This window comes from Gordionus sp. m RMFG-2023, chromosome 2 (assembly GCF_954871325.1).
Source record: "Gordionus sp. m RMFG-2023 chromosome 2, tfGorSpeb1-WG-v2, whole genome shotgun sequence".
Lineage (NCBI taxonomy): Eukaryota > Metazoa > Nematomorpha > Gordioida > Chordodea > Parachordodidae > Gordionus > Gordionus sp. m RMFG-2023.
Window position 1 is genome coordinate 7,389,808 of NC_088776.1, and position 17,511 is coordinate 7,407,318.

The 17,511-nt window shown below is 26.2% G+C and overlaps 1 protein-coding gene across 2 annotated transcripts; it reads right to left on the bottom strand.

Moving 5' to 3' along the window:
- Positions 1–83: 83 nt before the first annotated feature.
- On the bottom strand, positions 84–13,621 carry LOC135925467 (glutamate receptor ionotropic, kainate 2-like). 2 transcript variants are annotated; one of them, XM_065460800.1, is made up of 16 exons: positions 13,454–13,621; positions 7,134–7,283; positions 6,734–7,006; positions 6,007–6,185; positions 5,639–5,692; positions 5,453–5,575; positions 4,327–4,491; positions 4,173–4,277; positions 3,729–3,842; positions 3,480–3,686; positions 2,425–2,509; positions 2,049–2,230; positions 1,590–1,883; positions 1,291–1,522; positions 881–1,143; positions 84–395 (listed from the first exon to the last, which is right to left on the bottom strand). In XM_065460800.1, exons 1-16 carry the CDS (start codon positions 13,530–13,532, stop codon positions 201–203), a joined length of 2,700 nt encoding a protein of 899 aa, XP_065316872.1. In that variant the 5' UTR covers positions 13,533–13,621; the 3' UTR covers positions 84–200. The 2 variants fall into 2 exon arrangements, with proteins under 2 accessions (XP_065316872.1, XP_065316873.1); XM_065460801.1 differs by lacking the exons at positions 7,134–7,283; positions 13,454–13,621 and having other exon boundaries at positions 6,734–6,790; positions 6,837–6,909.
- Between the last annotated feature and the right edge of the window lie 3,890 nt (positions 13,622–17,511).

The following is a 17,511-nucleotide window of genomic DNA, read 5'->3' on the forward strand; positions in this document are numbered from 1 at the left end:
TGGTATGATTATTTTTAAACGCTTTATTCATTGAAATCTTATTTTTAATAATTATAATCTTATAATTATCCTCAATAAAAATGATTTTTAATTGGATATACAATTTATTTTGTTTGATTCCTGCTTAGAATTTTAAGCCTAAATATTAAAGGCAAATGAGTATAAAAATATTTTGGGTTTTAACGACTCAAAAAAAACAATCAATTTGAGAATTTTTCGTAGACGTTTAATTCTTTAATCGATGGCGTATGGTTCGATATCAACCCCTCGACGCTGCTCAATTTATTGAGGCAATGGTTAGACGTGCTTTTGATATTGGAAGGAGGCTTCTGCTTGCTAGCTTTACAGTTGAAAGCGAATTTAAGTTGATTTATAAACTCTCGACATAAGGATCCCTTCAAATTAATAATAAATTTAAAAAATCTAATATATAGATATATATTTAAGGCCCTTTTCATATTATACTAATTTTGTTCATTTATATTATACACTCTGTCATATTGGGATATAGAATCCCACGAGGGTTTGGAATCTCTTAATTTTAAGTAAATTTATAGTGGGGCGAATTTTAATGAAACATTCTGATTTGACCAGAAATGTATTCTAGATTTAGCATAGAATAGAGTAAGAACATATAATATAATTTGATCATGAACTTGTATATTTTTTATAATTTGTATTGGTTACTGTTCAAAATTTCAAAACCAGATTGCTTGAAATTCTCAATGTAGGTACTCTTATATACACGCAGGAATAATATATTTTCTTTCTAAATTCAATAATCGCTTAATGTAAATGATTATTTGATAAATTTAGGATTCCAATAGAATCACTTTATTGATTAAAAATGTTATGATCAAAATAATTAACATAGATTTACCCTGTCTTGTTCAGCCTTCTGTATTGTTTTCCAAACGAATTCGAATGTTACAGTGATCAACGATATGATTAAACCGACCACCAACAAGAGAAAGATTCCACCTACGTTTTTCATTGTTAATTCGTTGGCCACGTCTTTCTTTTCTTCTTTTGGACACTTTTTTTCTACCTTTTCTTTCCACCAATAATCTTTGAGTTTGTGCAAAACGCCTTCTTCCTGCAATTTCAATATCGCGTTGGACACTGGATCTCTATAAGGTGAATCTTTAAAAACATATTTGATTCAGGAATTACATTTCGATCGTCAGTTATGTCTAATAAAAGGATTTTTTTTATTGTCTTGAAAGTTATATATATCTAAATAAATAAGAGGCTTCAAGTGTCTTTATAGGAAAATTTTAAATTTCTGACTTCGAGGGGTAGCTATCCCATATCCTTTAGAATCTAATAGGCCCCCGACTTGCTGCAAATCGCATTCTCTTTGGACCGTATACTCGAGGGACGTAGATTCCATCAAGTAGGCGTATTTAGGACTGGCCCGTTTGACTAAATTAATTCCTTGCTTTGAAGAGTTGACAAACACTGTGGGCTGAGCGGATTCCATGGAAGCCCACATTCTTTCATAAGTCGTAATTTTTGATTCCTGAATTTTCGCGAATAGTTTAAAAATTATGCATCTCCTCGTATAAATATTTAAAATGTCGTTTTACCCGGAAAAAAGCCATGGTGGAGCCTCCGTATACACTGCCGTACCTGATTTCTATCTGTTTGGAAAGGTCATCGGCATTTTCTATGGGAGTTATCATACGTTCGACCGTTAAAAAGGCGGCCAGGTTAGCTGTGTAGGATGATATCATTATCAATGCGAAAAACCACCACGTGCCACTTAGAATCCGGGTTGAATTGGCTCTTGGCATCGTTTCGCAACCTTGTTGCATGAGAGAACCTATGGTAAACCAAAAACTGTTCATTATCGTAAACTCATTAACCACCACTCCAGGATCCTTGTGTAAGATATTAAAATATACGTAGTGGATTTCAAAGGCATTATATGAAAACTTAGCTAACATACAAAATAATTCTATCCATATCCGACTCACATAAATTTAAATAATACTTATATCGAAAAGGTAATGACAAAAATAATTATATAAGCATAAATCGTATACCCTTTGGCAAGAAGTAGGTTTAGCCCATTCGTAAGGTGAAAATCTCGCCAAAACGAATAACATGAAAGAAACAACGATGTAAGTAGCTAGCATGTATATCCAAACTTCGAATGAAAGAGGAGTTAAAAAGGAAAAGAAATCTGGGGCATTGGCCACTGGTTTCTTATACAATATACTTATTCCTAATTAAAGATAGATGAATAATTTCAATATATATATATATATATAAAATAGAGAGTGAATGAGATGCAATATTTGGCTCATTTGCAAGCTATTATCGTATCGAGATAAAAAAATATATTTTTTTAAAAAAAAACAAGTAAGATCCTGCCAACTAGACATTATTTTTTAATGTTAAAATATGATATGCACATACCTAGATTCATAAAGGGTTTCGTAAAATCTATTACTTCTTCTCTTTGATGTGATATGGTTAGGCCGGACACGGCTAAATCCGCTTTCTATTTTGAAAAACAAAAATTGGGTTTAGTTTTTATCATTTATAATAATATTATTTAATTGAAAGTTAGAGCCCTTGCAAAATAGATTTTTTTTTACCCTAGTCCTGTCCAAAATTTCTATTCATTTTAGGTTCGAACCCAGTCTAAAATTTTTGAGTTAGAATAAGTTATTAAATTATCAATAAATGGCGGCGTTAGAGCATTGTCAGTTTTGCTCTATTTTCGTTATTTTTGTAAAGTGTACTTGAAACAAGTTATCAAAATATATTTGGTTTTTTTTTATTCATATAATGATTTATATAAAATACGATGAGAAGGCCTAAAAACCTATGTAGGAAAGAAGGTTAAGAGTTTGGAAGTGATCGGCAAACGAAAGAGAGGAAGACCAAAATTCTGATGGGCCCACAAAATTAAAGATCACTAAATGTAAATTGAATAAAATGGATTGTATGAATAATATAAAATGGAAAGAGCTTACCACCCGAAAAGGTGAAAGCTACAAGGAAATGCAAATTATAACCATTTTAATCAAAAAAAATCACAATCTGTTTAATTTATCTACTTGCAATTTTGAATTTTATCAGGTAAATTGTTTTTAGAAATTATTTGAAAAAAATTTATGCTAAACATTAGGATGTAGAATTAGAAATTTCCTTAATTTTTTTTAAAACTCTAAATTGATCCACAAGTTTTTCCTATATTTGAATCTAAACAATCGTTTTTCCCAGTTTATACAAATATTTAGGTGGAACATTCCAATTCTGAACCGACAAATTACTTTGCTCTAACCCCCAAAAAGGTTTTGTCTTCATTTTATTTTATAATGCAAATACACCTTCTATTTTTATATTTTTGGTCAAAAACAGACTTCGAGCCGGGATTCAGGCTCACTTGCAGGAGATTATAACGAATGCAACTTCGTAGAAGAAGCAAAAACCTCGTAAAATGCATTTTATATTTATAGATTTACTAAATTTATTAATTCTCCTATTATTCCGCTCCATTTTTCTGTGAGTTTATCTTTCACACCGTAGGTATTGTCTTCAACTAACCTGATCGTAAAATTGAATTTCAAAACTTTGGCTATTTCATTGATAAGATCGACACAATAACCTTCAAATTTGTCATTCCCTTCTAAGCCATCGTTAGGTTGTTTTAGCATAACGTAGGGATCTTCCTGGAGAAAAAAATTATTTTGAATTATTTTATGCGAATTTACCAAAATAGTTGTAACTATTAGCGTCTTGTTTCTCAGTGATCCTATGACGTTTCGATAATATTGAGTTAAATTTCTCATGATTTTTACGCCAGTGTTTGGTGTCCAATAACCTATCTAAAAAAATAAATATTAGCAATCATTTCATGAAATTTTATTATGTAACTCAGAGACCTGCAGAGGTACCATTTGCTCAGCCCGGATTTATTTTATCTTTTTCGGCCCGGCTCGTGTTTTATATTTTCACATCTGTCCCTGATTTTAAAATATAATTACATTTATTCCTAATTTTTATAACTAATAATGGCGAATTAAAGTATACGGCCCGGATAAAAAGTTTAGGCCCGGCCCTGGTATATTCTAAAAAAATTAAAATACCCCCTGGCTCGGGCTTAGAGTCGAACCGGGCCTGCAGCTCTCTGATTTATATATTAATATAACCATGACCTTGATCAAGCCTTCCCTAGTTAGTTCGAGGATGCTCAAATAAAAATCTTTTCTCAAACCATTTTTATCGATTATGACACGTCCCGTTAATCCTTCGAATACCATCTAATTTAGACAAAAATATTTAGACATTTTTTTAAAAAAATTGATAAACTTTTCTCATTTTACCACTGATCAAACTCCCGAATGGGAATGAGCTATTATTAAATTTGTTACAATCCAAGTCTGATTTATCAGGTCTGTCTCTCTCGAAAGAACTTAAGTTTGATAATACCTTGGAATAAAGTAATAGCGCATCATATACAAGAGCTTCTCCCGTCTTTTGATATAAGGTTATATATTTTTTTTTCATTATAATATATAAATTCTTTGAATGAGAATTTAAGCTATATGGTAAAAAAAAAATAATAGATAACATGAATTTACATTTAATTGTTATTTATTTCGGAATAGGGGAGACCGGGACTGGTTGGCCCCCTTTTTGTTCAAACTTCAATAAATTCAAGTAAATTAAACTAGATAAATAAAACATGTATTGAATCTTTGCGAACTCTAGATACGTAAGTTGTTCCACCAAAGATATGAGGGTTCAAATATGAATTATCTTTCTTTTTTTTAAAACATTGATATAATACTATTAAAGTATAAATTTAATAATAATATCATAACACGCAATAATCAAATAAATTAAATTTAAGGATTTTTAAGAATTTTTGTAAAAAATTAAATAATAATATAAAATATATTATTAATATATTCAATATTTTAGTCATGTTAAAATGTAAATAGGAAATAATGGACCAACGTACTTAGGACAACTATGACCACGATCTCTAATTTTATAAATGCCATTCAAAGCCATATTACTTCATGTTTTATCATTCTGATATTGTTCAGATTAAAATAAAAGAACTAAGTTTTAAAATTTTTTTAAATCTATATTTAGGGTTTTTCACTTATATCTAAAACATATTTTCTTATGTAAAAATTCAAATGCTAAATTTTTTTTAAAAAATCATTTTTTAACCAATGATCTACGATATAATTATTTATATTATAAATTCTCAACTCTTATTCAATAATAGTTTCTATTGTTAATGGTGTGGACTGATTGTACCCAACGTGCCCCGGTCTATTAAGCTTTGCTCAAATAAAAAAATATGCACAAATAAAATTTATATTTGAAAACGATTGATTTAAAATCTAAATCATTTATTATTTTAATCAAAAAATAAAAAATCATTCCAATACTAACGCAATATCAACCGTGTATGTAATACCGTAATTTTGAAATTTTCTATCAAATCATTGAATTTCTTATTCCTCTCGGGATTAATTAATTTGAAAGTAGTGATATTGACCCCAGAGTCTTGAAACGATGTCAAATTTATCATTTGTAAATCCTGATATTTTTTTGACAAATAAAGATTAAATTTTTTTTATAAAAAAAAATTGAATTTTTTTACCATAGATATGAAGAGATAATGATAATAATGAGAAACCATTGATAATTCTTGCGCCTATATTTTTTACAATATTTTCAAACATATAAATTTTATGAATTGTGTACTTTTAATTAGTGCAAACGGTGGCTCGATTTGAGTCGATTTTGGAAAAACGGCTAATTCAATATTTTAACCCAGAAAAATATTGCCTAAACCTCGAGCTTTCGTTAAATAAAGATGTCCAAACCCTTTGTACCATCTATGAACAAAATCTTAATGATTACGTAATACCTTTTTGGAAAAAAATATTGAGTTAGGCGTTTTTTTAAAAATCGGCTCAAATCGACCCGTTTAAACAAACACTGCAGTTTATTTTTTTAAAGAAAGACCTGATTTAAAAGATGCAGAAATGTGGCCACGTCACAATCGACCACGAAATTAGATTCCCCTTGATTTTTTATATCTTTCAGTAAGGGTCTCAAATCGTGTCGGCCGATTCTTTGGACGTTTACTGTTATGTCATGATCGTGAAACGGAAGCTTTAAAATCTCCTTGAGTTTTATCAATCCTAATTTATGATTAAAGTTTGTATATATAATCATTCAATATTACCTATCCAATAATCTATATAAGGATGGTCCCTTTATGGAACAAATAACCAAACTACTTGATCAAGATTTAGAGTAAAGATTTTTTTACAAAAAAATAAAATATGGCAGATTAGTAGGCAGGGAATTTTTTTTAAAAATATTTTGCAGGAATTTGTAATAATTTGTTTATATTTATGAACTTCTGGGGATTAACATAATAGTATATTTTTTAGAATAATGTATTTAAGTGATTTATTCAAAATATATTGTATTGTGATCATAAATAGTAAATTTAGAAAAATAAATTGTTGTTATTAATGGGTTTATTATTTGATTTCGTTCATTTTTAACTAACAATTAAAGTTTACAATTGTAAAAATAAAAAATATTTTTATTTTTTGTTGGAAATACATGGCCAGAACATATTTGTAGGAGCTGAATCCTCAAATACCCTCCCATAGTTCATTTTATTTTGTGTTTCTTAAGTTGATGTATGATCCATTAATTTAAAATAAAAATACCAAACCTTCGTCTGAACCATAAAAGAGAGTCATCGATTTCCACTCTAAATGATTTATGAGATCTACAAAGGCTCTGTTTAAAAGCGGAAAATGAGGGTGTATGTTTACCCAATTATCATTGTATTTGTTGGTCGACTCAGCTACAGTATACTGGCTCCCACCTAGCATCCTTATATGAGGGACATTAAAATTCGACAATGTTGATCCAACTATATCGGTTCCAACATCCGATTGAGATCCTATGATCAATCTTGTCTCTTTGCGCAACAGTTCGCAAACTGTGTATTATACCAAAATTACGATATAATTAAGGACATATAAAATACACAAACAAATAAGATAATATTTATTTTAAAATAAATGAAAGAGATAAAGCCTTCATTTTAATTTAGAATTCTTTTATACCTCTTTTAACCATCATAAAACTATCGTATTTTTGAGTCTTAACAACACTCACACTCATCGTTGATGAGTTCAAATGTTTTTCCTTCTTGAATTCCTCCACAAATTTCCACACCTCATCTTCGCTTATCATCCCTTCCTCTAGCATGATGCCTTTTATCGTAATTATATTTTGTTTAATTTGATAAGTGATCGTAGATATATAAGCAATAATTATACTTTAATTTTATACTTATTATTATAACCATAGACTTATATTAGCATAGACTGCTCAACGCCCAATTCTATAATTTTATAAAAATATCTTTCAATTTGGCATTTGCAAAAATAGTACCCTTTATTTTAATGAGTCTATGTTTATAATGATTTTAACGTCAAATATTCATGTATTTACGAAATTTTTTAAATTTAATTCTCATATAAATAAAAATAAAACATTTTTTCAAAAAGATATAATATAAAAATAAATAATTATTTTTAAAAATTCATATTTTAATGTGTTTATATAATAGAAATATTAATAAATTAAAATATTTATATTAGGTGGGTAGCATTTGTAAATTACATTTTAATTCGTTCATACATTTATAAGAACTAATTTGAATAATTTGATACAAAAAATTTTGATATAATTCTTACTTTATTAATCAATTCAAATAACCTCATGACGCAAAGATAATCTTTTTATTTTATTGTATTTTCTTATTCAAATATTTATTTTAAATTTTACTATATAAGGAGAGATAGTATTGACAAGCGTGAAAATTATATTAAATTCTGTTTATTCAAATTTGTAAAATATTCATAAATGATAAAACACTAATATATTAAAACAACTATATAAAAATATGTAAAAATTTATAAAATGACTAAATAAAAATATATATTAAAAGTATCGAAAGCTCTAAAAAAAAGCTTAATTTTATAATGATAAAAATGTTCCTAAAAAGCAGGTATAATTGTGTTTAAAAATTTTTAATTGTAGTTTTTGTTTAAGAAATAAAGATTCGCGGTTTTCGTTTGTTATGCTGAAAATTTTATAAAGTTTTTAAAAAAATATATGTAGACTGTGAAAAGTTGCCGTTAGTTGAAATGACTATTGGTTGCATCCCAAATAAGGGATTTCCCATTGGACCAGGGGGTGCAGGTTAAGCCGTCGGGTCTAAGGCCGTCTTGTAATGAGAGGTTGATAGGTTCAAGGATGTTGGGTATTTTAGCCTTATTAAAGGATTATGTATGATTTTATTAATTGCTTTATGCTGGAGATGGCGTCCTTGGCTGCGGGTGCAGTTTAGACCGAGTGGGTAGGCTGCATTGGTGGCAAGAGTGTGAATGTGTAAGCGAGCATCCTAGTCTAAAGCCTATAGTAACTCTCAGTTGGTCATTGGTTAAGAGATTATCTAAGGTTTGGCTTGGAAGTGCTTCGAGCCATTCATGCCCGCCGTATTTGTCGTTGTTTTGTATAGTTGTATATCGCTGATTTCGGTAGGGGTAAGACTATTTTGTAATTTTTTTATTAGGGGGTCGATGATAGATTTGTTAGAGATTTCGGTAGGAAATGAATAACCGTCTGGGGTTAGGAGATTCCATTTTTCTATTGCTGCTTAAAGAAGATCATCATGGGGGATTATGAATGAAGAGATCGCAGAATTGAGCGATAGGCGATTTGATATAAATAGAGAAAGGGGAAGTTAAATTTTTACATATTTTAGCGTGAAAAAGTCTTGTCAATAAATAGAATATTAGATGTCGGTCTTGAGAGAATTAATATGGTATTTGACGTTTGTCGATTGTATATTAGTAGTAGGGAATACGAATTTTATTCAAACAAATTTTTATTATGAAAAGATAAACTGATCATTTTATAATATAAAAAAAATCTATTTTTAAATCCAAAGTAATAAATTATATAAAAATGTATATCATTTAAAATAATGTTATCCAATTTACAAAATATAATATAATATATCAAACAATCGCCTTAAACCTTCATTATCTAAAATGAAAAATTATATTAATAAATACGAATATATCCTTAATAATTATATATCGTTACTAAAAAACGCCTTAAATCTTTATTACCTAAAATGAAAAAGTATATTAATAAGAATATATCATTTAAAATAATATATTTACTAATATGTAACAGATAGAAGATATGTTTAGATATATATATATTTTTCATTTTGTAAATAGATTTGACTTGTCTTAAATACCAATTAACCAAATGAATGTAGGATATTAAATATATATTAAAAATTATTTTATAATGATATTTTTAGAAGATAAGGTAATCAAAAAATTTCCGCAAGATAGTGCATTTTCAAAAAAATTTGATTTGTATATTTTTTATTTAACAAAAATATAGGTTTAATTAACAACAGAATATGATTATATATTTTATAATATAAAATGATACAAATTTAAAATTCATGTAAAAGTTTTCTTTTTGTATCTTTTCTTAAGTTATATATTTATACTTTGTTTTTACTAATTAATTATAAACCTTTAACATTCTTTCTATAATGAAAATAAAGGCAATTTCAATGGAAATAAGGTTTGTGCGGCTATAAATCAAATATTTAAAGTATGGATAATTTCAAATTTGTTTTCTTGCTGAAATAATATTCAAATGTTTTTTATACACAATTAACTTTTACCAAAATATAAATAAATATACTGATAAATTTTAATAAAGATCATTATTTTATTACTTAAAAAATATCTTTAATTCTTGTCTAATTCGACCCTTAAAATCCCTACATATATAAATTTTCTTTAATTATTAATTTGAATGTATTAAAGTAATTACAAAAGATCTGGATGATTTTTATGAAATCATCATGAGTAAAATTATAATTTTAATTATTATTATCATTTTTTAACTTACAGATATAATGTTTAGTATCCCCCGACTTCTTTTTTCGATTATTTTTATCCTGATCAATTTATTATTATATAGAATAAGATGTGGTTTTGATTCAAAATGCTTATCATTTTTTTAAATTTTTTAGGTTTCCAATTAATAAAGCTCTTATAAGTAAGTGGATCTATGCAGCAGTTAAAAGATATTTTTTATAAACAGCATATTCTAGATCAGGAATTAAGATCCCTTAGTCATTTTCAAATATTAATTAAACTCATTATAAAAACATTTTATTTCATCATTTTGCGAGAAAAGAAAGATAAAATTTAAAAATAAATATTAGAAATATATTAATTTAGACCAAGAATTTTTTTTTCATTATATAAAACTTATTTTTCTATTTTTTTTTATAAAATTTCATGTTTTCTTGAATTATATCAATGACATATATAATACCTAGACTGACGATTCATTCATTAAAAGTATACATCAATGCAAATCAGCTGGAGACGCCATCTTGGTTACACTAATCATTATTAAAATTTTAAACGAGAGCCTAATTTATTCTTATATCTGATGCAAACTTTATTAAAGATTTACCGGATCATCGAGATAATAAAGAAGCAAAATAGTAGTTCTTAACATGAGAATAATTACTATATGTGTTACCAAAATGACGGATCCAGCTGATTTGCGTTTAACGAAGCTTAAAAATGCATTTTAATGAATGAATCGTCAGTCTAGGTATTATATATGTCATTGAATTATATGGGGTTATTAATAATTTTTCTTGTATTTTGTAATTTATCAATTTATCTTATCTTTCAAAAATTATTTTATATTATAATATATATATTATATATATTTCTTAATTATGTTGCAAATTAAACCGTCATTTTTTTTAAATGCTCTATCTTGCGGAAATTTTTTTATTTACTTTATTTTTTATGAAAATTGTTTAATTTATATAATTAACTTTCTACATAAATATAAATTTTCAAAACAATAGTTATAAGTATTTCTATATTATATTTTTTGGAAAAATATATATTGACGTAGTTGTATCTTGAATTAATTCTTAGTATTATTTAGATTTTACTTATTCATTTATATTTAAGGTATATTATATTCTTGAGAATCATATCTCATATTTAAAGTTGTTTTGATGATTTAATAAAACATAATGACGATTAAATTAAAACCCGTCCATACAAAAATATTTTGCTTACAGAAATAATTCAAATATAGACAAAGCATTATTGATGATTATTTTATTCCTCCATGTGTTAAGCTGCATTCAAAGTAAAGACGGATCCGTTTTTTACATCCATTCCGTCAAAAGTCAATCTCATTAAAATATATATATTCATAGTGCCTCCGTTCCGATACCTTACGTCTTAAAATTTTTTAAAAATGAAAATCAATATATATCATTTTTAATGAGATTGACTTTTGACGGAACGGATGTAAAAAACGGCTCTTTCTCCACTTTGAATGCAGCCTTATTTTAATTATTTTTAGCAAACAAAATATTTATATGGATGGGTTTTAATTTAATCGTCAAATGTTTCATTAAATCATCACAACACTGTATATAGATTTCGTTGAATTATAATATGTTTATTATTTATTTTCTTTTTCGAAATCTGTGTTTGTATTATTAATAAATTTTTATTATATTCGAAAAATGATAGGTAAAAGAAAGAAGAAAAAAAAACGATTATTATATTTTTTAAATGATCTTTTTATAATAAATTGATAAAATATTAAAAAAAAATTCATAAATATATGAAATAACGTTAAAATCATTATAAACATAGACTTATTAAAATAAAAATCGCTATTTTGCAAATGGCACTTATTTGAAAGACGTTTTTTTTAATCTTTCAGCAGTCTACGTTATTATATGCTTAATTATAATATGGGCAACTATCTAAATCGGTAACTCACTGAAACTTGGAGAAATTTTTAATATTATTTTTTTTATATTTTTTAATATTTTTTTTATTTTAAAATAATAAATATGGATCATATAGATATGGGTAGAAATTTTTTGATGTAATAATAATTCAATGTTTTATTACTCAAAAATTTTAAGAATTTCATATATTTTTCTTGTAAAAATTTTCATAATTTTAATTTTATATTAAAAATGGAAAGGCGTATGCTATATTAAATGCTATTAAGTTAGGACTATAATTTATTTGTGAAAAATCTCACAGTTCTTTAATTTTACATTAAAAATAGAGTATATTATTTATAAATTTTAAAAAGGCGTCGTGTACTATATTGGATGCTACTAAGTTAGAACTATTAAATCTAATACTAGATAATTAAGCAATTTATTTGAATAAACATAATAGATTTATAATTTTAAGGAAAATCATAAATAGTTTTATATAAATTTATATCATTTTAAAAATTTAATTAATTAAATTAAATTTGACATATTTTTAAAATTACAAAAATAAGAATATTCACATATATATAAATCAGAGGAAGATTTTCTTCCAGTTCTGAGGATGCTCGTCTTGAGATCCCTCCATAAACGCTCATTACGTTGAGTATGAGTCGATATATCATTATTTGGATCTATAAAGTTTCTGCTGTGATTGACCGAGTAATGATCATATTCATTTTCATTAAGATTGTTATAACTTGAAAAAAATATTAAATCTTAAGATTTGTTGTTACTATTTTTTAATTAAAAAATATATTTAAAAAAAAATAATATTAAAAATTTGTCCGAGTTTCAGTGAATTACCTCTAAATCATATGAAAAAATTTCCCTAAGATTACAACAAAATTTCGAAAAATTTAGGTAAATTTAATAAATATATAATATTAATCATTCATTCAATCAATCATTATTATTATAATAATTTAAGTTAAAGATTGAAATATGGTTACACTAATTTTAAAGTTGTATCAATTGGTTAAAGAGCTTTGGAGATGATAACCCCTCCTAAAAAAAATTTTCTTTCTTAAAAATCTCTTATGTGGAAAGAAAATAAAGATTGAATTTCTTCTATATATAGATTTCATATTAAAAACTTTTCTCCTTCAAATTTCAATAAATAATTTACACTTTTACTTTGAATTTAAGATATAAACTCGACTACAGTTGCGACATTTTTGAAATTCTCACCTGTCAAAAAAAATATCTGATATTTTTTAAAAATTTTTAATTTTTAAAAAGAAATTATGCCAGGTCTTAAAAGAAGGGGATGGCCAAAAAAATAATTTACCATCTTAAAAAAATAAATTGTGGATACCCGTCTGGGGTATGCTGATTTACTAATACTTCTAATAATCCTTATATATATATTTGGTTTGGTTAGTGACTGACCATAGTTAACAGAAAATATTTTTGATTTCATTTTTCATTATTATTTTAATTTTTAATTTTACGATTATAGTATAAAATATTAATTCAAAATTAAACAAATTTTATTACCTATTTTCAGGATATTTCCACCTTGTGCTAAGCTCCATCGGTATAAGATCAAATGGAGCAAAAGAATGATCTCTCTCATAGAAGATTATCTTGTCTAGTCTATTTTTATTTTATTTTTTTTAAATTCAAGACAAATTCTATTCCCACAGTTAAAGCGATTATTTTTTGTTTTTTTTATCACAAATAAAATTTATATAAAACAAAAATTTGATGGTTAACAAAACAAATGATAAAAAAAAAGAAGATTATTATATTATTTCTCCATTTTCGCCTTTTTGTTAAATAATCAATAATCAAACTTAAAAATATTTGTTTTTAAAAATATGCATTATAATTTTAATAATCTTTAAAAAGGCACTGTTCTCAGAGAATAATCAGCCGGAAGATTTCTAAGTGAAGACAAAAAAAATGGATTTGTTTACGAAATTTATATATTAAATTTATAAATGGAACAATCAGTTTTTTTGGAAAAATAATTTCGCTAAAGAAAGAAAGAAAGAAAAATAAAAAAAAGAAAGAAAAATAAAAGAAAGAAAGAAAAATAAAAGAAAGAAAGAAAAATAAAAGAAAGAAAGAAAAATAAAAGAAAGAAAGAAAAATAAAGTAAGAAATAAATAAATAAAGAAAAGATTAATTGATGGTCCAAATCGCACCTTGTAGTATAACCAATTTCCAACTGTCAAAGTTCAGACCACTCCACAAACCAAAATTTTTTTTAAATAGATCAAGTTGAGAAACCAAATAAAATCTAGTTATTTGGTCAGCCAAATCATGTATTTGAGAGGAGGGGGAGGGGGAACTTAAATGTTTTATGTATAATTTTTAATAGATAATTGAATTCGAGAGGAGTAATTGATATAAATTTAATCCTTATAATTTTTTATTATCATCATGACAAGCCTTCATTTCTCGTTTAATAATATCGTAGAATATTTAATTGAATTTTACTTTTCAACCATTTCGTTATATTTTATATAATATTTTTTCGGTTGACAGATGCCAAATCAATTCTTGTTATAAATATTATTCTTATAAAACTTCCTTTTCGTGTTCAATTTTGAACATTTTAAAAACTCAAAATCATTCCATTTTGATATAATAAATATTGATAATTTAAAAAAAAAAAGAGAAACCAAATATTTAATTTTAGTGCGTGACGTGGTTCGACTTATTTTTGATACTCATTTCCGTTTAACCTAGGCTAAAGAGCTTTTAAACTAGGGCACGCTATTTCCGGTTGCTTTATGTGATTAGTGGCATTGTTTTTATTTTATTTTATCATTTTTTTTTTGTTTTGTTTTTTTTTTTTTAAATATTGTTTTTTTTCGTTAGGCGGTTGGCTAGTCGAATCAGAACAAACCCTTAAGTTTTTGATTTTATTATTCATTTATTCAGTAATATATTATTGTGTCCTGAATTCAAAATGAAAGGTTCCGAAAGATTATAATTGGGGGAAAGGGTATCAAACTAAAAATTTCTCTGAAGGCCATAAAATCAAAATAAGCAAATTCGGAGAAAATGTTTTATAAGAGTATTAAAATTATACACTTTATATTATTATTTTTGTTATCAAATTACACATATAAATAGTTAATGAGATGGAAGATACAGGGTTAAAAAAAAATGATTTTGAAAATTATGGCGTGCACGGTCATTATGTAGATAAAATACTTTTTTTTGGAAAATTTCTACTTAAATTTTCACTTTCGCACGGGGCCCTAAAAATCAAATGCACAATATAGATTTATTAGATTAAACAAACTTAAACGTGATTCTTTCTAATTCATTATAATAATTTAAAATAAAATTTTCCTCGCTATCTTTATTAATATTATTATTGTTGAGCGTAAATATTTGATGATTCGCATCTCTAATCCATCTGCGAAAGCGTATTCTCCATTTTGATACTGTTTTTGAATCTAGTTTTTGATTTAGAGCAAATATTTATTTAGGTATAATGGCTAGTTTATCTAAAATCTCTTCGATCTTGCTCGTGGAGTATGACTTTTCACCTTTTGTTGCATAGAAGGAGATACATTTTTATTAAAATGCTAGTATACCTTGATTGGCATGGTATTCAATTTGGTAGTTGTCAGAATTATTTGCAGAATTTAGATTTGATGGATCGATACAACAAATATTTTTTCTTTACCTTGGGCCTTATTTCCATAATTCGGAGGTTTTCCAAAAGGTTTTTGTGTCAGACCTGTTGGTTGTAACTGGGTGGGATTTTCTGAAGACAAATTTTTCTGGCAATATTTGCTATGAATTTTTCCAAGAAATATTGTAGGAGTTAGTTTTTTTACTTTTAATATCGTCTATTACACGTGTGCCTTTGGGATAAGTTTGTTTCACTCATTATTTTCTCCAATATGATAGAATCTTAGAAGTGTTTGGCTCTTTTGTTTAGTAGTTGGTTAACTGTCTCTTCATAAATATTTGGCTTCCTTGCTTCTACTTCGATGCGTTATCAGCTGACTAATTATTATGGCTTGGTTATGCTGGAGATTCAGCTCAGGGTTATGGTTGGTAAATTTAAATTTTGATATCGATTTATAATAAATTATTAATTTTTATGATTTTTTGGCTAAGTTATTCAATCATATTCATCTCGATTTTCGTCCTTTTGGATTTAATCTCTGATAAATGGGTCAATTGTTGCATTTTCTAAGCTAATCTCTAAGCTTGTAAGTCATCTTTGTCATTCAGCAAGAAATATGAAATGGCATTGCTATCACTTACAATATTTTGCCGGCCATGCCTAATGGGTATTTTGTTATATTGATCAATTGAATTCAATAATGATATCAATTCTGACGAAACATTACTTTTTTTCATGCTTAGCCTTATTTAACTTTTGAATTTATATTTCTTCTGTTCTACAAAATAGAAGTAAAAATGAAAAATATTTAAAAAATTATAGATATATATTAATAATTAAAATATTATTAAAAATACTTATTAATTCTGTCACTACTAATTTTGAATTTAATAAAATAAATATATATAATAATAAAATAAATTATCGTTTGATTTCAATCTTTTTGACTAAATATTTTTCCTTAATATTTTTGAATAATATATTGGAAAATTGATATTAAAATATTTGTAAAATTTTGATTGGGAGGGGGGGGGGGTAAAATTTATTAGCTTAAAATGATATTTATGAAAATAGTCAAATTTGCGATGGGGGGGGGAGGAATTTCCCCCTCCCCCTCCATTGGTTACGCACCTGCTTAAAAGCCTTCTTATTTTTGTTTTGCCCACAAATCAAACCAAATGTGTGTTTTTTTATCTTAATATTAGTTATTCGCTATCGTTTTTGGAAATATTATTTTTTTCCAACCCATATCAACCGAATTAAGTTCAAAATTGCTATCATCATTAAGTCGGCCATTATTTACATTATTATTTTTTCCAGGGAGAGGTTTTATACCCATTTGACAGGGCAATCTAGTCAAACCCCCCTGTGCAATTAGAATAATGCTATGTCAGGCTATAGCGTAAAGTAAATCGTTACGCATTATGATAGAGAGTCTAAAACTAAAGTTGCGGAGACGGCTTATAGAGAGTCAATAGTTTTCAATATATCGAATATATAATTTAATTTAATTTATTATATTTATTTTTGTTTTACAAATTCGATAAAACATTTTTTGAAAAAAAAAATACTAAATATAATTTATAAATTTTTTTTTTAAAAAAAAATGTTATCAAAAATCAATTAAATTTTGATAAAAATTATTTTATTTTTTAAATGTATTAATTTGGAATAAAAAGAAATTTAAATAATACTTTTATTTTTAGCTGTTAGAAGAAAAAAAAATGGAAGTATTAAATAAAAAGAGGGGGTTCATTTAACTCCTCTAAATTTAATTCTTTTTCTTTATACGGTTCGGTTGTTTAAATGACAATTGAAAAAAATAAATAAACCTATTATATGGACATAGGAATTCCTCCAAATATCATCATTTTATTAAATTAATTTTTTTGTATGTATCTAAGGGCGAATCGGTAAGGTTTTATTCGCCTGGAGATCTACAAATCACGGCCCGGAT